At 35.8% G+C, this 23,886-nt stretch overlaps 1 protein-coding gene across 4 annotated transcripts; it reads right to left on the bottom strand.

The window, feature by feature from the left end:
* Positions 1–420: 420 nt before the first annotated feature.
* Positions 421–22,386, bottom strand: LOC593365 (circularly permutated Ras protein 1). 4 transcript variants are annotated; one of them, XM_030998721.1, is made up of 19 exons: positions 22,273–22,386; positions 19,376–19,518; positions 17,615–17,677; positions 16,176–16,298; positions 15,373–15,555; positions 13,672–13,885; positions 12,541–12,594; positions 11,603–11,897; positions 9,426–9,474; positions 8,271–8,442; positions 7,710–7,785; positions 7,205–7,408; positions 6,473–6,677; positions 5,736–5,984; positions 5,084–5,209; positions 4,245–4,340; positions 3,241–3,332; positions 2,034–2,178; positions 421–1,277 (listed from the first exon to the last, which is right to left on the bottom strand). In XM_030998721.1, the coding sequence occupies exons 2-19, from the start codon at positions 19,511–19,513 to the stop codon at positions 1,128–1,130; spliced, it is 2,634 nt and encodes an 877-aa protein (XP_030854581.1). In that variant the 5' UTR covers positions 19,514–19,518; positions 22,273–22,386; the 3' UTR covers positions 421–1,127. The 4 variants fall into 4 exon arrangements, with proteins under 4 accessions (XP_030854581.1, XP_030854579.1, XP_030854583.1 ...); XM_030998719.1 differs by having other exon boundaries at positions 22,227–22,356; XM_030998723.1 differs by lacking the exon at positions 22,273–22,386 and adding an exon at positions 19,848–20,831.
* Between the last annotated feature and the right edge of the window lie 1,500 nt (positions 22,387–23,886).

The following is a 23,886-nucleotide window of genomic DNA, read 5'->3' as shown; positions in this document are numbered from 1 at the left end:
TAAAAAAAAAGAGGAACAATCCTAACTCTCGTATTCAATACTACAGACAAATTTGTACAGGAAGAGGAACACCTGCATTAAAATGATAATTATCTCCTCCCAAAAAGAGGAATGTTCCTCTTTAATCTGAACAGTTGGCATGTATGCAACAGTGACATTTTAATAAGAAAATATATCAGCATATGCAAGATTTGGAAGGGACATATATCCTGTCCATGAAGGCAAATAATCACAATACATACAATATGCAGCAATGCATGGAATGAAGCACGAGGATGAAAGTAGTAGTAATGTATGTATGCGTGTGAGGGTGTGTGTGTGTGTGTGTTGTATTGTTAGGTGAAAAAAGTCATGAAGAATTATCCTCTCTCCTACCTTACAAAAATAAAATCTTGATAACCTCAACACAAAACCAGACAATTTATGACTTCAAAATCAGTTTGAGTCTATTTGGTCCATTCACGATCTCCAACAACACATATTTAACCCAAACACAGATTATTCAAATAAAAAAATGCATATTCATAACAGTATAGTTATGTAAACACTCTAATTTACATTTTAACAAAGGCAGCCTGACAAGAGATACTTTACATGTCCTGCCCTAGGTGGCAGCATTACTATTTAGTTTATTTAATGAAAAGAAGATATATATATCAATGCTCTACCGGTAATTAGTATTTAGAGTAAAGACAAAGTTTAAAAGGAGACCAAATCATATTTTTTAAAATTTCCCCTGCTGGTAACCTTTACCCAAATAACAACTGTTACTTTTTTAAAGATATATTGCAGGTTGAAACACTAAAATTGCACTATAACAAAATGTGAAAGCACCTGGAGAAAGAGTCATGACTAGTCCACTCCATAACATTCAGCAGACGTGGAGTTACTCTGAGCTCAAATCCACACAAGCTTTGATATAAAAGAATATTTCTTCTTCACAAGTTTCAACAGTGAACCCTGTGAATGGCTCACAAATTTGGGGGTAGGATGATACTCTGCTTTCTAATAGTATAACAATAATTTTGGGGATGATTGGTCAAGTTGATTTACTTGTCATGAGAGGATTCTCATACCCCCTGTAAATCTGGCTAGAGTTTTAGTTTCCTGACCCGTCTGACAAGTATCTATTTGTAGTCGTAATATTGTTTTGAAAAAGCCGATCCTTTTCCTTTCTTCCTTCTCATGTTGTCACCAGACGTTTTGGCCTCAGCAGATCGAAATTTATCTGCTTTGGCATTTCTGTACATGTTGCTTGTGGCAGCAACAGCATCGTCCTGGAGAAGAGAATGCAAAGAAGAGTTTTTAGAATATCATGATTTTAACAAAAAATATAAATTATTAGACTATATATCATCATCATGTGAGAATAAAATCAACATTTGTTCGCTTACGATCTCAATTGCTAAGAATTAAGAAATTTTACAAAGCTGACTTTAATGTAGTACCAGGTAAGATATTCTACAAGATGACTCCATGCAGTACCGGGTAAAATATTCTATAATATGACCCCTCCCCCATTTCACAACAATAAAATCTAACTCTCTGCAAATAAGTCATTACACTTCAGCACAGATATTTTTTTTTACATGTCAATATGTTTTTATTGAATACGTCTGATTTTAGGAGTTGACTGCGTCTCATACAATACTGTAAGACAAGAAACTTTTGTCAACACCTTTGCCAAGTCAAATTACCAAAGGCTTTCTAAAGGCAACAAATGCAATTGCAAAAGCTTTTCAATACTGTTTCAAGCCTCGTTCAGATAAGAAGCGATACACCAGAGCGCTTTTGTGCTGTACGTTTTATGATTTGACGTTAAGTGTATAGTGTGCTTCAAATGTCTGTATCTTCAAAAAACACAGAGCAAAGTGAAGATGCAAGGGACTTTTGTTGTGCACAGCTCACATTCGTTTACATGTCATATGGAGAAGAAAAAAAGTTTACCGCATCATATTGAAATGAGCCTTTACAAACAAAGCTCAATTCCCAGTCTTAAGTATTAAACAACGATGCAAATGTTTAATACTTACATCCGAGTCTTCATCATACACCCTATCCAGCTCTGCAGCTTGGTTGAGAAATTGGTGAGTACCCTCTGAACGAGAGCGCTGCTCTTGCAGGGAGGTACTACCAGGCGATGCATTGGAGCGTTGCATCATCTTTGCCATGGCCCACCTATTGAGAAAATTGCATGGACGTACCAACAATGATTAATCAACAAGTGATTGAAATAAACTCAAAGAAAGGCATTAATACTGAGCCTTCTGAACTACGTATCAGGATTGCTTGAAATCACTTTATATTAATTAAACCCTGGAAGAAAATATTGTAAGTAATGCCTGATGAATTTAAACTAAAAAGGTGAACAATGTCGCTGTTTTGTATGGGTTTTCTTTTCTCTGAATACTTTTATTTCTTTTTGTTTTTCATTATTGTACTCAATGCCAAATTGTAAGACATGATTGATTCATTGGCAATAAGTAAAGAACACTTTTGCAATATATTTGAAATCAGCTACTTACTTATCAATAAAAAGATACAAACATAATAAGAAAAAGATCAATAAATCATTAAGTTCACAAGATTTTACACAACCAAGATCTGATGTGGCGGGCAGGGTGAGTAAAAATTTCACAAAAGAGGGTATGACTGATACCCCTTTCGATAGTGCTTCTATTTTCCTTATGTAAACAAAGGTGAGACCGCCGCTTTAATTCCCTGCTGTCCTTTTCATACTATGTGGGTGAAATTCACTCGCTGTGGCAAGCCCCCGCCCTACCTGGCTAGCATGCAGCATGTTTAACAAAAAGTCAACAAACACAGCTGGTTACGGTAAAAGCGTGCGTACACTGCGACCTTTGACCATTTTCATCGGTCTTTTAATCAGTGATTTCTCCCAAACGCATTCCCAGTGGCTGTTTCAGTGGTGTCACACCGATAGAAAGAGAATTTCTCCTGCTCTTGAGCAGGAGAATTCAATCGCCTATTTCTCTTCTTTTCATCGGCTATTCTATCGCCTTTTTTCTCCTCTGTATCATTAATAGTGGTCGTTTCATCGGATGTGTCCGGATGCATCCGATGAAAATCAGGCCAGTTTGAAAGGGGTATTTGTCTACAAGGGGGAATACATACTTGCTTTAATACTTGACGTATACTTGCAGTACATGTCTTCACAATTACTCCCCTCTCTCTCTCTCTCACTCTCTCTAAGAAGCTCATAGATTGGACTAAACTTACATGTGACCTCTGGCCTTTGACTTGTCTCCTTTCTCTCCCATCTTTGCTGCCTCCTGCACAGTAGCCAAACCAGTCACTGTTGGGTTCATCTCCTGCATATACATACAAATACTCAAGGTTAGCCCAAACCTAGTAATAATTCTTTGCTGTTTTAAATAAAAACTACTACAACAGAAAAATAAAGATTAAAGACTCTTAATTGGCAATGTGGAATGAAATTTACGATAACATTTTCACGTACGAATTGGCAGTTTTATGTCTCATATTTTTTTTAAAAATTCACTTGGGTTAATAACATATACATTTTGATTAAAGTTTAGAAGAGTGAAAGATCATAATAATTCTTTCCAACATGAGGAAGCAAAGTTGATTAATTGAAATCCTTGGAGAAGTCTGAACTATACTATTATAGGAGAAAAATGAGAGAAACAGATCTGTGAAAACTTCATGAAAAATTCATTTAAGGGCAAGATGGTTTTAAAGTTTGAAAGTTGAGATCAAGCAAATAATTAATATAGGCTTATTACAACTTTAAAAGACATAACTTTTTTTTTAGATATCGGATTTTCCTAAAACTTTCATTGTTCAGGTGTCTCCCGTTTTCTTTTCAATACAATGCTAGATTGCGATTTCACTTCAACCTAATGTCTACTATGCTGAGAAACTTGTAACATTCTTTCATTATATACTGTATACATTATATAACTGAATGAATGTTATATCTCCTACAAATGCCAGAGAAGAAAATGTAAGTTTTGTATATCAACAGTTCATTTGTTTTAATTGCAATTCTAATAACATATGTTTACTATAGAACAAATCTTCATTGTGAATGAGGCAGACCAAAACAAGAATGTCTTCAATAATCTGCTTCATGAGTTTCACACACACAATCAGGTACCCCCTCATATTGCTTTCACAAAAATCAAAGACAAAATATTTAAAATATGTTATCAAAGTTCTGAAATTTTGATGGAAAATACATGAAGAGAGTAACTTCTTACAGTTTCCATAGTTGACCTGTCGGACGTGGTGTCACGCTCTTGAGTGATGGTCCTTAGGAAGCGGCGCCCATCGGTCTTAGTGTAACGGATTTCAACCTATAAGGGCGATAAATTAATAGGATTTTGTTAAACTAATGCATAAAAGAAGGACAACACCGATTAAAGATTTAATTGTGATTGATCCATACTGATGCAAGCTTTCCAATTAAGTGCAAAGTTATTTTTATTCATATGTTGTCTTAAAAGTGATAGTCAATAAAATTCAACTTATATACAGGGCTAAGATTCACTAATATCTAAAACATATAGTGAGGTTTAAGAAATTAAGAGTATTTCTCTACATGCTGTCAAAGTAGTCTATATCAAGTTCAAGTTCATTGATACAAAAACAAATGAGAGGAACAGATATATATATATATGTACCGTTTTATATATATATATATATATATATATATATATATATATATATATATAGCTAAGGGAAACACAGTCCTATTATGGATACCTGGCAGATTTGAATGGTACCTGCCAAGAGGCACATATGCAGTAACTTGTAGCTTAAAGTTCAAGGCTGTTTGCCAAAATGAGCATTACATGCTGAATAGCTACAATGCAAGGAAGTAATCAAAGTGAATATATACCATGTTATTGCTTATTCATTTGAGAGGTGGGGCAGCTAGAGGGGGTACATGCAGCACAGCAAAATTAGAGTACTAAGTTGCAGTATTTCCTCCCTGATACGAACAGTGGACAAGGAAAATGGCTTAATTTCCAATTAATGCACATAAACCAATGTTTTAGTATTCATTAAAAAGAAAAGTGCTTTAGTATGTATCTACCTGGAAAGGAAGCTTGTTCTGTTTTGTGGTATCCTGCCCTTGTTTGAGCTTGAAGCGGAAAGTCAGGTCTGTTGACTGATGGACATTGCCCATGTTGAGTGTCAAACGGTTTCCATCCTGGATCACCTGATAAATACCCAGAGATAAATATCACAATTAAAATGCATCTAACATTAAAGAAAAAGAAAAGTACTTACTTTTAGGTACTTAAGCTATAGATCAACTGCTATGAAAAATATACATCAGTGAATTTCTGTAAGCTACATATTAAACATCTATCAATGCCTATTCTGTATGCACATACTCTATTTTGACACTTTACCACAATTCCTAAATCCTTGAGCACAGCCTAGCTCTGTCAGCCTTTGGTTGTGTCAAATACACACATAGTCTTTCATTGCAGACACTGTAACCTACAACGACTGATAAGGGTGTCTGCCTTCAAACTAATAAATACCCAAAGTGTGTCCGCCTCCCCTCACGAGAATCAATAATAACAATAATATAGTAATAAAACATTTATAGAGCGCAGAAACTATTAAGTATATAAACTGCGCTACAAGAGCTCCTGATATGCTTAGATTTACAGTTAATTGAAAAGATGAGTTTTCAGTTTTGATTTAAAGATAATCACAGATGTTTTCAAGCTTACCCCTTCAGTCATCGACTCGTCGAACTGGAGAGTGGGATGGAGGACGAGGGTGAGCTCGACATCGTTGGCGACCACCGGATCCTGTCCTAGCTGACGGATCTGTCTGGTGAGTTCATGGGGGTCTAGGAGGTTGAGATTGCCCCCGGTGATGGAGACAGTGTTGCTGATGTGCTCCATCTGAAGACTCTGGTTGGTCTGGATCCCAATGATTGAAATGGTCGTCTGCTGCTCCTTCGCGATGTTGCCAATCTGCAGAAGGAATTTCCATAGTGATTGTAATAAATAATAAGTAATAAATAAAAAATGGGTACTTGGTAGGATTTTTAAAAAGTGAAATAATGCTTTCAACACCTTAGGGCAGTGAGGTTAAAGGTGGGGTATAAATAGCATGTGGTATGCGCCATAGTTAATTGTAGCATCCCTGGGATTGAAAGATGTAGCTGTGCAATATAAATGAAGCTGTCATTTTTATTTTAGGCCATTAAATTCACAAGAGTTCACAAAAGAGCTTTCAAGTCAATTCAATTCACTGAGCATATAACATTCTTGAAAATGTATTTCTATCTTATTAAAGCAAGTACCCTTTTCTCTCTAAATGCAATTTAAAAAGCTATTTTTCACTATATCACACTCTTTAAATGCTGAGGAAAGCAATGAATATGAACCAACTCATGAAAATTAACGAAAGCGGACAATTTGGTAATCCTGCAAATTAATCTAAGAAAGGCCTCTCTTACCTGTCTATAGAAAGATATAGCTTCTGGATTGTCTCCCCTGCTGCTGTATCCAAAGGATCCTACTCCAACATTAGGCTGACCATCGGTGCACAGGACAATCTCCGATCCAGGTTCCTTTGCCAGTAGACCTACACAGACACACAGAGCTGGACCAAGGGCTGTGGAACCAGCAGTCCTCAGATCTGATACCTGGGTCTTCAGGTCTCTGTATGAATTAGACATAGCAGCTAGGGTTCATTTCATTGAAAGCAAGCTAGCACATGGATTGGTTCTGTACAAGATGGCCAGGATAGACAGTGCTGTCATTGGGGTATATAATCAGGGAAAAGTATAGGCTTCTGCACTAAGTGATCCTGATGATTTATATCTTTTCTTCTATTGTCAAACCCAATAGGATTTAAATGTTTCAGATGCTACAAGAATGGTTATGATCAGAGCTTTGTCTTACATAGAAATGCAAATGACCCAAATAGATCATAAGTCCTCCAATCACTCCCACATTTACGATCTCCTGTCTCGCATTAACTTTCTACATGTGCCTCGCTTAAATTCATATATAATCAAGACTTCTTTTTTGCTACTGCCTCACTCTTCAAGCTGCCAGAACATAAGAAAGATAAGCGGTCATTGACTGCTCATTCTTTCTATATTTCTTGTGCGCCTTGGAATAGAATTGTCTAGATAAACGGCGCTATATAAATTGCCTATTATTATTGAGGTAGAGAGACTTACCCCACTGCCGTACTGACAGGGCGGATATTGAAATGGGATGCCAAGTCTTTTCCTTGTTGGATAAGAGCGTTCATGTCAGCCATAGGTTCAGATACACTCCTCGTGGTCTGGCTGCCATCTCCGCGGGCCACCACCTGACTCTCAAAGGTTACTAGTCCAATCCTCTTCTCTATTTCTTCATCCAGCTCATAGAAATCAAGTTGTCTGTAAGCAATGATAAACATGTTAAATAACTGATGCAATGGAAAGCTACCAAATTCTTGTGCCTCTTCTTATGCTCATTCACCAAGAATACATTATCTAACACAAGACATTGCAGGGCTCGACACTAATGTTTCTGGGAGAGGGTTGACACTGAAATTGTTTGAGTGTGTAAGTATGAGCCCTATACAATGTGGTCCGAACTGAAATTTTGGGCACCCATGTGTCCCAGGCGCATGTTGATGTTGAGCCCAGTATATTGGTTTTCTTATACCCGTATAAACTGCCTGTAATAATATCCTACCTGGTGATAGCTTGCTTCATACACTCCAGACGGGTAACAGAAGAGTTTCTTTGACCACGCTGAGCCATCCAAGCAGCTACGGAAAAAGAGAAATCAAACATAGAATCAATCATCCAAGCTGACACAATTGTTCTGTCCACTCTTTAGGACACTGATCCACAAGCTCTTGTTGTGCTGTACATGTATAGGCTATCTTTGAGTTCTGCTGACGAGGTTACATGAATTACAGCAGAATATGAAACTGACACTCTAGAAAAACTGAAACCCATTAAATATCTCAAAAGAAAATGGACTATAAAATGAGTATTTAAGCAAAGAAAGGCATGGCAATCAAATTAGTAATCCTGATCATGTATATAAGCATTACTTTATGTGCATATATGTCATCCGGTTCATATTCAGCTAGCCTTAAACACTTTATTTAATATTTTTGAAAAATTTCGAATTTCTTCCTGCCAATATCCCTCATAATATTCAAGATGAAGATAAAGAGAAGTCGAAGTGCTCAACAAACATTAAAACATATGACAAGAAGAATTTTTTTGAAGAATAATGGATTACCTTGAAGCTCAGGAAGCTGGGTTCTCTCTGCCATGGATCCACTCATGTCAACGCAGTATAGCACCAGACCTGGAGTGGATGAGGGCTTGATTGTCTCATCTTTCTTTTCTCCTTCAGCAGCTTTCTCTGGTGCGGCTGCCAACAAGTAATCAACACTGTTCTCCTTGGGGACCTACACATATAACAAACACAAAACAATGAAGCAGATTTTATTATATTAGCATATGTTAAATTCTTTACATGCCAATCATTGAGTAATGACCTTAATTCTTTCAAAATTCCAACACTAACTGATATGCACCAGTAAACAAACAGACTGTAATATGGACATCGATATGCTTATAAGATTTGGCACTGCAAATTTGATTTCAGCTTGTTGATGATTGAAGATATTATGGGGAGAAAGTAGTAGTTGACTGATTTATTGACTGAATCAACATATGGCTGAATTATGCATGAACACTAAGCAGACAGATTTATGCCTTGACCAATGTTTATTTTCAATTTTAGAGATTGGGTATGTTACTAGAGCCCTATCCAAAGGGATTTGCACATTTTTGTGAGACTGGGATCTTCCAACCTAGAGAAAAAAGTGATCTGATCACTGAAAATAAGTTGGGTACTTTAAAGTTTAATAATCGCATGTCTTGCTTTAAATTTGCTTTCGAGCTTTAAATATTACTTCTACAAGGAGATATTACAGTATTAATATACTCTCAGTAAACAGTAAAACGACTTGTTGAGTAGACTAGTTGATACACACGTTTGTTCTCACAAAGAATAGGGTGCCCATATCCCTTACTTCTTCGTATACTCCTTAACTTTTAACCTAAAGAATGCCAGAAAGACTTTTTAGAGCTTGATTTTATACATTCAAACTCATTTTTTTTTTAGGTGATTGGTACACTTTATAAAGCCTGTTATATTTATCAATCTTGTCATAAACCCATTACCTGAGCTTATTGGTATATGTGACAAGCAAGTGAATGTGTAACTGGCTAAACGAAGCACATGAAAAATTCATGATAATGTTGTGATTATGTCATTACATCCCATAAACACTTAAAAAAACAGAAATAAATATAAATTGATGGCGGAGAAAAGAGAAGTAAGGCCTGTATAACGATCATGACAAAACTTGAGTTTCTTAATTACCTCTTCATCCACCATTTCCAAGCCTTCATTCTGCTGGCCACAAAACTCACTGAGAACAGAAATATAAAACAGATGCAACAATAATTGAAAGCAAGAAGTAGATATATTTCAAAACAAACCCTTTGTACCATACAACAAAAAGTATGATGATTGTTTAACACCAAAACAAAAATTGTTGTTGAAAAGCATCATATAGAATCAACACACACATCAGTGGAATGTAAATGCATATAGAATTGTGATGATCCCATGAGATATTGCTCAGTCGCATAATAAAATTGTTATTTATTTTCATTTTGTCAATTAGTATTAGACAGTCATAGAATCAAAAACAGGTACTTAAATCCTCCTATATGATAAACAACAGAAATAGGAGGTATCATTTATGTTTAAGTATACATGTCTGCTATATGTACTGAAGATATTTTCAGAAGTAATTCAGTACAATTTTTTTCTGCAAACATTCCAATATCTTATAAGAGAATAAGATATAACCACTTTCCTACCATGTCTCCCTAACTTTTAGATTGGGTGACTGCATATAGTTAATATATATCACAAAAATTCTTTCTTTAATATCCTCTATAAAGCATACTGAAACCGTCTATGAAGGCCTGTTCAGGTATGAAGCAATAAACCGCTGAGCTTTTTTCTTCTTGAATGAACTGTAATTAAAGAATGGCAACTGCATGCAACAAAGGCCCTACGTATATTTACAGAACTCTGTGTTATAAGATACAGAAATTCAAATTCAATTCAAAATCAATTCAAATTTGTTTCCACTCAAACAGTGAAACATGAAATATAACAAAGATAAATATATTGATCAATATTTTCAAACAAAAACCTTGATAAAAAAAAGTATTGATAAAAAGAGTTGCATATACACATTAAAAAATTTGTTGACAACACACAATGAATAAACTAGATGGAACTTCGACTGCGCGCAGTCGAAAATGATGCCTCCGTCATAGAGCAATTTTACAAACCAAAACAGAAGAAATTTTTAATAATAATAATAATAATAATGAACATTTGTATAGCGCCTTTTCTACAAGTAGATACAAAGCGCTTAAATTCAAGTTTAATTGTAATCCATTAAGAGGTTCTCAGAATATCGTGATTACAAGCAATTTCTCATATACATATATGACCCTTTGATCTTTGACCTGATGACCCTAAAATCTACTCAGTTCATTGGCTCTGCAAGATGTCCTGAGTTAAATAGTAATCCATCTGTCAGTTCTAATGAGAATGCGTTCACAAGTTATTTTTGGATACATAATGAGCCCATGACCTTTGACCTCATGACCTCATGACCCATGAATCTACTCAGTTCATTGGCTCTGCAAGATACATACATGATCGAAATTTGGCAGGAATCATCAATCTGTTCTAATGAGAATGCGATCACAAGCTATTTTTGCATACATAATGAGCCCTGTGACCTTTGACCTTTGACCTCGTGACCCCAAAATCTATTCAGTTCATCGGCTCTGCAAGATACATACATGACCAAAGTTTGGCAGGAATCCATCGATCGGTTCTTGAGATAATGCGATCACGAGCTCTTTTTGCATACCTAATGAGCCCTGTGACCTGTGACCTTTGACCTTGTGACCCCAAAATCTAATCAGTTCATCGGCTCTGCAAGATACATACAAGACCAAAGTTGTGCAGGAATCCATCAATCGGTTCTTCAGATAACGCGATCACGAGCTGTTTTTGCATACATAATGAGCCATGTGACCTTTGACCTTTGACCTCGTGACCCCAAAATCTAATCAGTTCATCGTCTCTGCAAGTAACATACATGACCAAAGTTTGGCAGGAATCCATCAATCGGTTCTTCAGATAACGCGTTCACGAGAACGGGACGTACGGACGTACGGACGGACGGACGGACGGACAACCCGAAAACATAATGCCTCCGGCTACTTCGTAACGGAGGCATAAAAAATGGACATAGATCTAAGTGGAGGTTGAATTAAAGGGGGTTAACAACAACTTTGAACCCTTGTAAACAGAAAAAAATGTCAAGTGAATTACATTTTACATTATCATAAAAAGACGGTTGTAGTTTACTGCTTCATATCTGATTGAAGCTTAAAGAGCTCATAACCAAAAGGTGACACCTCACTAAAGACATTATCTCCATGAGGCTCATGCATACTCACCAGATCCAATTTCGCTTATCCTCATTCTCCACAGGATCTAGCCTGGACACGTGGGACAAGAGAATGTTGCATTTGGAGCAGCGTACCGGGTCACCTGTCATGATGACTGGGTCGTTCGCCAGGGACCCCAGAGAGAGCAGAATCACGTTTGCATCCGCTCTGCGATAGGACTTTGGTGCCGCTACCTTTGATGCTCCCTTACTTTTACTGTGTGAAGGCTTAGTCTGTAGAAAAGAAGAGTTACCCAACGGTGGGCCCATAGAGCAACAAGCGTTCATCATCGGAGCTGTGAACTCTGTGAAATATAGTTGTGAGAATATAGAGTTACTTTTAATAGTCTCTTGTCTATGTTCAAGTTGACAGGCCTCAAATTACCCATAGGACACATATTATGTTACCTACATGCCTTGATTATTGGCTCGATGCCCCTCTTTGAATTATCAGATTCAAAAACCACTTACCGGTAAACAGCAATGCTGTTTACCAATCAAATTTTAAAAATGGTTTTTTGATTTTTGGTCCCCTTAACAGGCCAAAACTAAAAACGAGGCCTGCCTTAATATTAACTGATGATACTTAATTTTAATTGCTCCTTAATTAGATCTCAAGTATGTACTGATTGGAAAGCAAACAGGTTTGAATCTTGAATCTCTATGTCTTGAATATAATTGCTGAATGACAAATACCGCCACTCCTCATATATTAGGAAACTAAAGAAACTAAAAAAAATGAAAGATAGGCAATAGAGCATTTAAATCTTATCATCAAATAAACAAAGTAAATATGAAAAATTAGTGAAAATAATGTAATAGAAAATGTAATGCATATGGAATTAAGTATACGTTGTTATCTGTGTGGAAGTACAATACTTAACATACACAAGTTTTGTTTATACAGAAATAATTTCTTTTGAAAATCTATCAAATTTCTTTCTCTACCTGATTTTTTTTGTTTTTTAGATCTTTTGAATAATCCAAAGGACTTTGATACACCTGTAGAAAAGTAGACAAAATACATACATAGATAAGTGTTGCAAAAAGCATATATCGAAATCATATTGTATATCAATCCAATTGTATATTAAAATTGAAAGAAAGAAAATCACAGGCATTGACTGTTATATCAGAACTTCCACTCTTTTGGGAGCAACACACAAGACAAAAGAAACAATGAGGGAGAATATATTCTAACTGAATGAATATACATGTACAGTTGTTGGAATCACTATTACATGTACAATGCTTTCTATCACACTGGGTAATACTACTAATAATTGGATATATATAGCGCTTTTTCCAGAGAATACAAGATCATGTCTATTAGTCAATCAACAAATTAAGTAGAATTGTAGAGGTATGTTTTCAGATGTTTTTTGACAGAGTTAAGTGAAGTACCATTTCTTAGAAATGCAGGGAGTTTTTTTGATAGGCGTTGTGCGACGGATTGAAAGGATTTGAAGCCAGCCAGGGTAATACAAATATATTGAAGAGAACACACGTTAAGATATGACATAAGGTCCATGGTCATCAAAAAGGCACAGTGCTAAATACAAGATCCAATAAATCACAATGCTAAATATTCTGGAGGAAAGTGCAAATGCAAAAGCAATGTAGATAAAATACCATGCTTAAGGACATATGTTATGATGTAGTAATTTAAGACTAGAATTAGGATGTAGTCGGATGGAACAGCATGCAGGCCAGCTAGGAGCTAGGCTTGGTTAGCAGGTGAATTCCTTGGATCGAAGCAATCACTTTGAGTGGTATTCTCGAAAGCGAAATAACTTTAGTCCATGGTTTAATCCACCAACTAAGTATGGAATGCCAAGTGTCCATATGAATATATTTCTGAATAATTTGATGTGTCCCTAAATTACCATGGTAACATAATTATATCATAGTTATATTGTTGTTTATTAATTATGTTATTACATTGTATTTTAATTTAGTGACAGATTAAATTATTCAAAAACATATTCATATGGAAACATGGCATTCCACACTTAGTCGGTGGATTAAACCATGGACTAAAGTTAGTCCGCTTGCGAGAATACCACCTTTTATACTTACGTTGAGCTTGAGGAGGGGGAGGAGGAGCATTGGGCACAGAGGAAGCCTGCGGTTTAGGAGGGGGATTCAGCTTATCTGCTGGGATGCCGCTCACAACGATCTGCTTTACGTAGGAATCCTCAATGGTTGGATCATATGTCTCCACAAAGATGTCTTGCACGAAGCGAACAGTGATGGAGGACTTTCCTACCCCACCTCCTCCAACCACAACAAACTACAGAGAGAAAAAGGAAATATATACATCAAAATATTATCAACCATATTGATTAAGGCACCATGAGCAATCACCTTTGAGAATGATACAGTCAAAAATATAATCAATCATAACTAGATGGAATTCGACTGCGCGCAGTTGAAAATGATGCCTCCGTCATAGAGCAATTTTACAAACCAAAACAGAAGAAATTTTTCGAATTCAAGTTCAATTGTAATCCATTGACAGGTTCTCAGAATATCGTGATTACAAGCAATTTCTCATATACATATATGACCCTTTGATCTTTGACCTCATGACCCTAAAATCTACTCAGTTCATTGGCTCTGCAAGATGTCCTGAGTTAAATAGTAATCCATCTGTCAGTTCTAATGAGAATGCGTTCACAAGCTATTTTTGCATACATAATGAGCCCATGACCTTTGACCTTATGAACCAAGAATCTACTCAGTTCATTGGCTCTGCAAGTAACATGACCTAATTTTGGCAGGAATCCATCAATCGGTTCTTGAGATAACGCGATCACAAGCTGTTTTTGCATACATAATGTGCGCTGTGGCCTTTTACCTTTGACCTTGTGACCCCAAAATCTAATCAGTTCATTGGCTCTGCAAGTAACAAACATGACGTAAGTTTGGCTGCAATCCATCAATCGGTTCTTGAAATAACGCGATCACGAGCTGTTTTTGCATACATAATGAGCCCTGTGACCTTTGACCTTTAACCTCGTGACCCCAAAATCTAATCAGTTCATTGGCTCTGCAAGATACATACATGACCAAAGTTTGGCAGGAATTCATCAATCAGTTCTTCAGATAACCCGATCACGAGCTGTTTTGGCATACCTAATGAGCCCTGTGACCTTTGACCTCGTGACCCCAAAATCTAATCAGTTCATCAGCTCTGCAAGATACATACATGACCAAAGTTTGGCAGGAATCGATCAATCGTTTCTTCAGATAACGCGATCACAAGAACGGGACGTACGTACGTACAGACGTACGTACGTACAGACGTACAGACGTACGTACGGACGGACGGACAACCCGAAAACATAATGCTTCCGGCTACTTCGTAACGGAGGCATAAAAAGAATGTAGAATGATAAATAATTTGAATATTTAACTATCATCATTCATCTTCAAGTAGAATTAAGTAGAAAAAAAGAAGAAAAATACATATGTCACATAAAATTCCATGCACACTCAATATGGCAACATAATCAGTGGCCATGTTCTGAAAGCTACTGCTTTTAAGTTGGTGAAAGGTATGCTCATTTGTGAAAACTGAAATATATTATGCTGTATATGAACACTTGTTTTTGCTGATTAACATACACTTCACTGAGATAAAATATATAGTTTTAATGCTACCCTTGAACTCCAACTCCTGACAGCAAAGTATATATCTGTTCACCATCATTACATGTGCCAAATATTGATATATTTAAAATTGAACATGAAGGAGAAGCATAGTTGTCTAGCTACCTTGTATCTGCTGCCATATCGGGGTGTCTCTCTGACAAGGGCCTTTAAGCTTTCCTGGACGTTATGTCCCGTTTTAGCTGAAGTCTCGTAGAACACCATGTTGTACTTTCTGGCTGCTTCTTTGCCCTTCTCAGCACTCACTTTCCTCTCGCTCTCAAGATCATTTTTATTCCCAATCAGTACCTAGGAAGAAAACCATTCTTTGTTGCTTAAAATAATGAAACGGAACATCATAATTACAATGATTTTTCCTGTGACACATGCCAGTCAGATACAGTAACATGCATTAATAAGGATAGGTCAATTTTTTTGGACATAATAGCAAACTTTGTGAAAAAAATAAATTAAGGGGGAAAAAATACGAAATAAATAGCATCATGAACAAATACGCTAAGCTCTTTGGATTACAACAAGCTTGCAAATAATTCAAAATAACTTTAAAACATTTTCTTCCACTTCTATTACTAAATATGTCATTAATAATGCAACCATAGTGATATGATAAACATTTAGAAAAGGTCCATTTTCTACTAATTCAGTTAAACCTGCCCCCTGATCTAAAATCATGCTTTACAAAGGAAAATATATACCTCAGTCTAAATTCCTTTAAACCTGATTTTGAATTCGAGCATCAGGTTTAAATTTTAGTAGAATATGGGCCATAGGGTTGCATATGGTATTAGGTTATGTTTAAAGTTAGGTTAGGGTTAGGTTTGGCTAGGGTTGAAGTTAGGAATTTGGATCAAGTCGTACACTAAAGAATGCAATCTTAGTTAAAGAAATAATCATTCCTTAGTCCTTACTGCTGGGATATGGTCTTCTCCTTTGATGCTGAGTCCAAATTGATAAATCTTGATAGCCTCCTCAAACGACGCCAAATCCGTGATGGAATACACAATAGCCAACCCCTGACAGGTCCTCATGTACTAAAACAAAAGAGTTAAAGAAAAAACACATTAACAATAGTCAGATGCTATTCAATATTTTTACATTTATGTCTAAAAAGAAGACATACATTGTATAATTCTATGAAATGCAACTCCTTACATTTTAATGAGAGAATTTACAAAGTTTTAGATAGGTTTTGTATGCTAATTGATACAATCATACATGTACACCCATGCACTACCATAGTACAGTACAAGGGGACTTTAAGTACTCTTAAAAAGATTTATCTCAACAAATTATACAAAGCATTCTGGTAAACTTCTGTCTATGTGCTAGCTATGCACTGACCAATTTCATTTTGAAGGTTTGGATATACCGGTACATTAGAAAGAGTTTTATGACAGATGCAAAAAAATTCACCTGTGTGACACCTAAGCTATAAGATTTGGATATCCTTTAACTTTTCTATCATGATATCTTGCGCAATCATTAACTGAAATTTGTTTCCTTCTTCTTGATTTCAGGCAGGATTCCCCTTTTCATGGGACGTACTTCACTAGAATCAGGACACTCTATTTGTATTTACATAGTGCCTGAAGGGGATATGCTTGTTTACATATATATAGCCAAATATATGCACAATGATTTTATCCCTGTGATTATAATCTTGTACCCACAGTGTGACGCATACAGTTCAACAGGATGTAGCTTTTAAAATCCAAGTAAAGTACATGTACTACAAATTAAAAAAATATCACTGCAAGAAATTTGCAGAAAATTTATGCATTCTTTGATACCCTTTAATTCCTGTATAGAATATCGAGATCAACAGAAAGATAGCATAATATACAGCCTACATACTGGAAGAAAGATACATCCCAAAGCAAGAAAAAGAGAAATAGTGGAACATAGCAGAGAAAAACATTTACAGAGAAAATTGTTTTTTTAAAGAAAAAGAAAAAAAGTAAGAAATTTGAATAAATAAGTAAGCGAATAAGAATAAGAATAACATGACAAAATGAACTGAATGAAAGGATTTTTTTAAAAATAAAATAAGAATACAAAAGGAAGGACAAATAACAATGAAAGAATATTACATTAGTTAAGGTAAAATTAGAAAAGGGAAACAAAATAAATTCTGACATTAGTTTTAAGGATGAAAAAAAGAAGAAAATAAAACAGAAAGAAAAAAGAGAATCTGACAGAAATTAGAGTAGAAGTAGAAAAGAAATTAGAAAGAAGAAAACAATAGATGAATCAAATAACCAAAAGAATCTGAAGAAGCAGAGTAAAAAGACAGAGATGAAGCATAACAAAAGTTTAGACAAAAAAGAGGAAGAATTTATCATCATACCTGATCCCGAAGAGCTGAGTACTCCTCCTGACCAGCAGTATCCAACAAATCAATCATGCATGGCTGTGAAGCAAAGTAATAATTACAAAATGATGTGATCTTGATACATTATACTATTATACTATGGGAAAGGTGATCTTGATTTTTTTCTTCTTCAATATTCTGTTCTTGAGTGTATTTTGGGGATTTAATAACTGTTGCAATGTAATCAAGATAAGAATAAAGATTTCCAACCCCTTAAGTTAAGGTAATACAAAGTTTTGGGAAATTTTGAAAAATGGGTGGAAAGTGATTTTGATATATCAAGATGCCCCTGTGGATGTTTTATAAGCACTTAAAAAATTTAGCCCCTAAAACACTTCTGCTTTCAAGAAAAATTGATTTAAAAAATTTACCGGTGCTCCTAGTAAAGTATTACATTCTAAATTGTACAATCCTCTTAAGCTAATACATTGTAATAATTTTTAAATACAATAAAAAGTAGCCTAGATATTGAACTGCGTGTGCTATAGTGGAAATTTAAAGGATATTATTGGTACTATGTATTAAGCAGGCAGCACTTCAAGGATAAAACGACTACTTCACCTACATGTAAGGTGTACGCTTGCAGCTTATTGCATTAAAAATGAGCTCTAGTTTATGACACATTTGAATATTATTTACCTACATGTATGTGACAGTTTAACTTGCAGCATGTAAGTCAAGAATTTTCTTCAGTCCACAGGTGTTTGGACTTAGACACCGAAAAAGTCACATATAGATACCGGTATATATATAATATGTATTTGGATGGATGGTGTCATAGAACTCATGTCGTCTTATCTAAACCATCCTGATAAAATTAACCAGTTGTGCTTATTACATGGTTCTATTATTCTACAGAACGTATATGCATATGATTATGTATGATTTGAAGCTTCAAACTTCTAGTAAAATGATCACTAGATACATTTGCACTACTCAAATACATGTATATAGAAGACCTCTATGCCTCCAATTTATTAAACAGTGGGAGTACTATACAACTATATCACATATAAGAGAACAAAAACTGACCTACATGTATATCCACCCCTATTGTTAGAGGCCTGTTTTGTCCTTGATCTATGAAAACCTCATTTATATTAATTTCTATTTTTAACAAAGCAACAACAGTCTCCTCACTGCCCATACACATTTACAATGCAATTTGACGTCACTGTATACCATACAACAATTTTGAGGAATATATTTATAAATATCATTTCACTGTAGTAACTAAAATTTATGTGAATATTACTCACTGTATTTGGATCGCTGCATTTAAAGCAAGTAAATATATTCAATACTGTGTATCAATTATTTTTGTTTCTTTTTCTCACTGAATTAATATCCAAAATTAGGTATATCATGTGTATATAATTTGACTGCATAATGACTATCAAAGCAGATTACAAAAAAAACTTTGATTTTCTTCAGTCAAAAGGAAACCAGTTATTAGATTGGTCTGAGTCAAATGCAGTCAGTCCATTCATGCAGATCACTTCGATTTAAATAAAAAATAAAATAATAATAAAATAAATTAAAAGTAGTATATCAATATTAATAATATATAGCTACAATTATGATGCCAAGGCATCCATCCCATGGGATGCTCAATTTATCTACAAACTACAAAGAACCATTATCATTACAAAGAAGAGATCAATAATGATTAAAAATCTCTAAATACCGGTAGCATTCAAACCATTTCAAAATCAAAATCCTATGCCTCAAACCCACCTCTCCATCTTCTGAGCTGTCTGCTTGGATCTCCACTTTGAGGTTGTCAAGACCGGTAGATACTTCTGCATCATCCAAGACCTCTTCCTCCTCCTCCTCTTCTCGTTTCACAAACACATACTTGCTACCAAAGTCCATGGTGACTGGATTACAAATGAAAAAGACAGTCTAAGAGATAACAGTGAATATATATATTTATATATTATTTTACAAATAGCCTCATTTCCTTTCTATAAGACACTCTATAAGTTATGGTGAGCATGAAACCATTACTACTGTTACTATATTTATGTTCAATTACTATGCATTAAATGATTTGTGCAGTTTTTTAATTTTAATTTTCTGCTTCAAACAATATGTATGTGTAAAAAAAAAAAACATTATCAACTTGTACATAAAGATGTAATCACTTCTAATCTTATTTTTCAGTATATTTGTATTATTTGCAACGGTTAAATAAACATATACATACATATTTTGCTGATGATCACTGTTTAACTTTCTGTTTTAAAGTGTATAATTCAAAGAAAATCTACCAACTGTAGCACATATATGCCAACATATTGTACCTGCTCGTTCACTGATGCAAGCATGTCAACAGTAGAATTATCATTACACACACACACACACACTCCCATTCTCATAATGCATTGCATCTAGTAGATATCGTGTGTGTGTAAAGTGTGTGTGACTCATGCTCATACTTAGCAACTGTATTGCACCACAATCCGAAATTGATGCATGGATCACAACCCTGGGATAGTGACTCTGTTACGTTTGTAGTCATGTTTGAAGAATCTAGGCAATTAAAATGGTCTACCGGTAATTAATTTTCAAATTTATGTATTGTAAGTAGTGTTTGAAACATGCAAAGATGAAGTCTCTGATTCGAGTTTTAGGATCATTTTGAAAAAACCTGGATTGCTATATACAGTCAAACCTGCTTCTTCTTCTTCAGTAGCAGTACAGGCCACTATCAGGTGTATAGTGACCACTTTTACCTATAAGGCTATTTAGCTGTCAATATATTATAAAGACCATTTTGTTTCTTTTCCTTGAGCAGAGTGAAATCTGTATTGAATTGGGAACCTGCGCCAATATTACCTAATCATAAAGATCACTTTTGTCTCCCATCTCCCTTATATGTTCTACATGAAGTGGCAAATTTAAAATGCATAATGCGCAGACATCCTCCTTTGCAGATATCCTCCTTTGCAGATATCCTCCATCTTAATTAGCACCATCACATCAGTAAACGTACAGATTCAAACAAAGGTTACCATTAAATTGAATTGAGAGGTTTATATTGTGAATAGGTCTGCATGTATATGGTAGATCCAAATAGTTCGACTCGATCATACTTAGTTCGTAGCAAGTTCATGGAACCCTCTAGATCTATATCCACTCATGCAAATTGAAGAAAAACAGAACAAGCAATAAAAATGAATAATGGAAGCATTTCCCGGCCCCCCCCCCCCCACTCAGTGTTATTTAGGGTACGCGTATGCTCCCTCTTTTTGAAAGCACCCCCTATCTGAGGACTGCCAACATTTCCAAACCCCCCTATCGCGGGCTTTTCCTGCCTTGGAGACCCCCCTAAATACGGAAAAATGCTCAATGTACCCCCCTAAATTCGAAATAATTTCTCAGGAGTCCAAAGAGATGAAAGAAAAAAGAAAAACACCCCCTTTTAAAGAAATCTCCGGGTGAAAAGTCAAATACACCCCTTTTTTTTACAATTCTCGGGCCGGACTTTGTCGCACGAAAAGTACCCCTTTACCTAGACCGAAAACTTCAGTCTCTCTAATCGTCGGTTGTTCCACTGAGACTACGTCTGGCTCCACTAGACCTCCGATTATGTCAGTTTTATTAAAGAAATGACCCAAATCAGATGGTTATTGCTGTCTACCCTTTACCGGACATTTTGGTAACACGCATGCGGTCATTCCGACCCCGGAGTGGGGGGGGGCGGGAAGCATTTGTGTACATGCATGATCAAATAAGGCATCGACAGGCCTTCACAGACATATGCAAGTCTGCATCCAACCTCCGTATCTGGCCAGCAACAACAAAAAATAAAACATGAAATCATGATAAATTATTTCTTCCAAATTAACAAATTTGGGTGAAGAAAATTCTTTCAATCAGACAGATTTATTTGTCAACTGGGACTCTACTCCTATATGACAATCAGCTAAGAAGTGTCAAGATCTATCAAAATCATTTCATATGACATATAGATCTAGTCTATGTCGGGTAGATGATCTTCTTAGTCTCAGACATTTTTACTAGGCTACTTTTTAGCCCTGCATGGTCTATAGTTATAGATCTACAAACAGTCTTATTCTCAATTAAATTGTATATAGATGTAGATACTTGATACTTGATGAGGTAATCCCTGAAGCAGCTTTTCCAAGCTATACTGGGATGGGATGTGTTGTGACAGCAGGTGAAGGTGCAGACAACAAAAGGGTGTACAATTGCTTTATACATGTACAATAAAATAGTGACGTGCAAGTAAAAATAATCATGCTGCTATATGGTTTACAGCATTCTGGAACCTACAGGAGGTTCCAACCCTCTGATGACAGGGAGGGCGGTCATCTGGAAAGCAGCAACTGTTGGGGCAGTAACTGCAGTGAATGGTAGTTGATTCCAGATGCGAATGGTGCGGGGGTAAAATGAGTACTTGTAGGAGTCGATTGTTGCCTCAGGAACAGAGAGCTTGAGTGTGTGGTCTCTTCTGCTGATGTAGATCTAGCAGTAGATCTAACGTTAGGTCTAGTCTACTTAATTGTTGATCGAGATACAATCCATGTAGACCTAAGGTAAAATATGATATATATCTTACCTATCCAACGAGCGACAATAACCCGAAAATAGTGACGCAAACTTACAGACAAGAAGATCTGATTATGACAACGGTGTTGCAAAGTCGCTTGATATATAGTGGACCCTGGCTGTACGTACACATGTACGTACATGTAAGTGAGCACACCCCCAAAATAGCTACACGTACGCGTAAACAAAATTCCCCCTTCAACGCTATAAATAGTACACTACGCAAGGACAGTCCTCTCGTATGATTGGTCTATCGTCAAAACTGATTTCATAGGATATGTCGAAATTTGATCAGTCTCTATCTTCAAACAATTGTGTATGGCACTATACGTTGAGGTCCAGGAAAAACTAGTAGATAAAAGCATTGCCATGTTTCAACTTCTGTTTTAATTAGAATTATCAACATGTCTTTATCAAGGAACTGAGTCAGTCTAACGTTACACTGACTAATGATTAAAATAAAACCAATGAAAATTGTGGGTCTTTGGAGAGTAGACTATTTTTGTTTTCAACAAACATCCCACGGACGTGGCCAGTTCTTCGTCATCAGCACAGATCACACCCAGTTGTGATTTCTATGACCATTACTGGCCAATGCCTCAAGAAAAATAATAAATGTTTAAAAAAATAGGGGTGCAAAAAAAAATCTATATGCAAATTCACATCAGACATTTCATACGCCTTCGTAAATTAGCTATGAGTTCTGGTGAAGCTACACTATGCATGCTTATAACGAGGCCCTAGCTTCTCCTATTACAAATGTATAATTATACAGAAGTATATACCACAATGTAAACATATAGAGTAGTCTAGGGAATCTAATGGAATTGTATGCCTTTGTATTCAGTTCCATATTGTTTCCTCATCAAATAAATGGATGGTTTCCTGGTACAGGGGATTCATAGTCAAAGACTTTCTTGACCTTCTCAATCCAAAGGTAATTTGAAACTGGAGATACAGAGGCCTATTCTACTAAAGCTACCAAATATTCTTAAATAAATGTATTCAATAATATAATTATACATTTGCTGACCATGTAGACAATGGGAGTAACCTAATTTGAAAGGGGGGGGGGTAGAGTAGTATGAGGAGGTGGTAGAAAAAAGGAAGATAGAGAGAGAGAAAGAGGGGGAGGGTCGCCAATAAACTGCTTTATTAATCTATGGATATTTCTTTCCAGAAGACCTATGGCTTTAGTGACAAGTTATGTCAATAACCAGTTGTTAATGTATGAACTTCAATAGTTGAAATTAAGTCTGTGTACATTATTTGTTGCTATGCTGGGAAAGCCTTGAAACATTCCAAGTAGTCAATTTACGCAACCTTTGTTTGAAAAAGCAACGATAATAATAATATATCTTGCTTACCCAGGATAGCCTCATCAGTATTAATACTCTTCTTCCCGAGGGCCCTGCAATCATGCAATTTTTTGTTATCTATTGGGCTTTCTGAAGGGCCCACAACAAGACCAACAGTGACACGTTAATCTCGCCATGCCTTTTAATGACTTTTTTGAGGGTTTATTTGACAGAAAACATAAAAACACGTACATTAAAACTTCGGAATACACATAAGAAAGCATTTGAGTACTTGATTATTTTGTGAAACTATCCTTTATTAATATCAAAAAGTAATCACAGAAAAAACTCTTTCCAATCACATCATTTCAT

Source organism: Strongylocentrotus purpuratus, unplaced genomic scaffold (assembly GCF_000002235.5).
Source record: "Strongylocentrotus purpuratus isolate Spur 01 unplaced genomic scaffold, Spur_5.0 spur5_scaffold_5, whole genome shotgun sequence".
NCBI classification, from domain to species: Eukaryota; Metazoa; Echinodermata; class Echinoidea; order Camarodonta; family Strongylocentrotidae; genus Strongylocentrotus; species Strongylocentrotus purpuratus.
The sequence above is the reverse complement of the archived record's forward strand: the minus strand, read 5'-3'. Positions and strand labels throughout refer to the sequence as shown.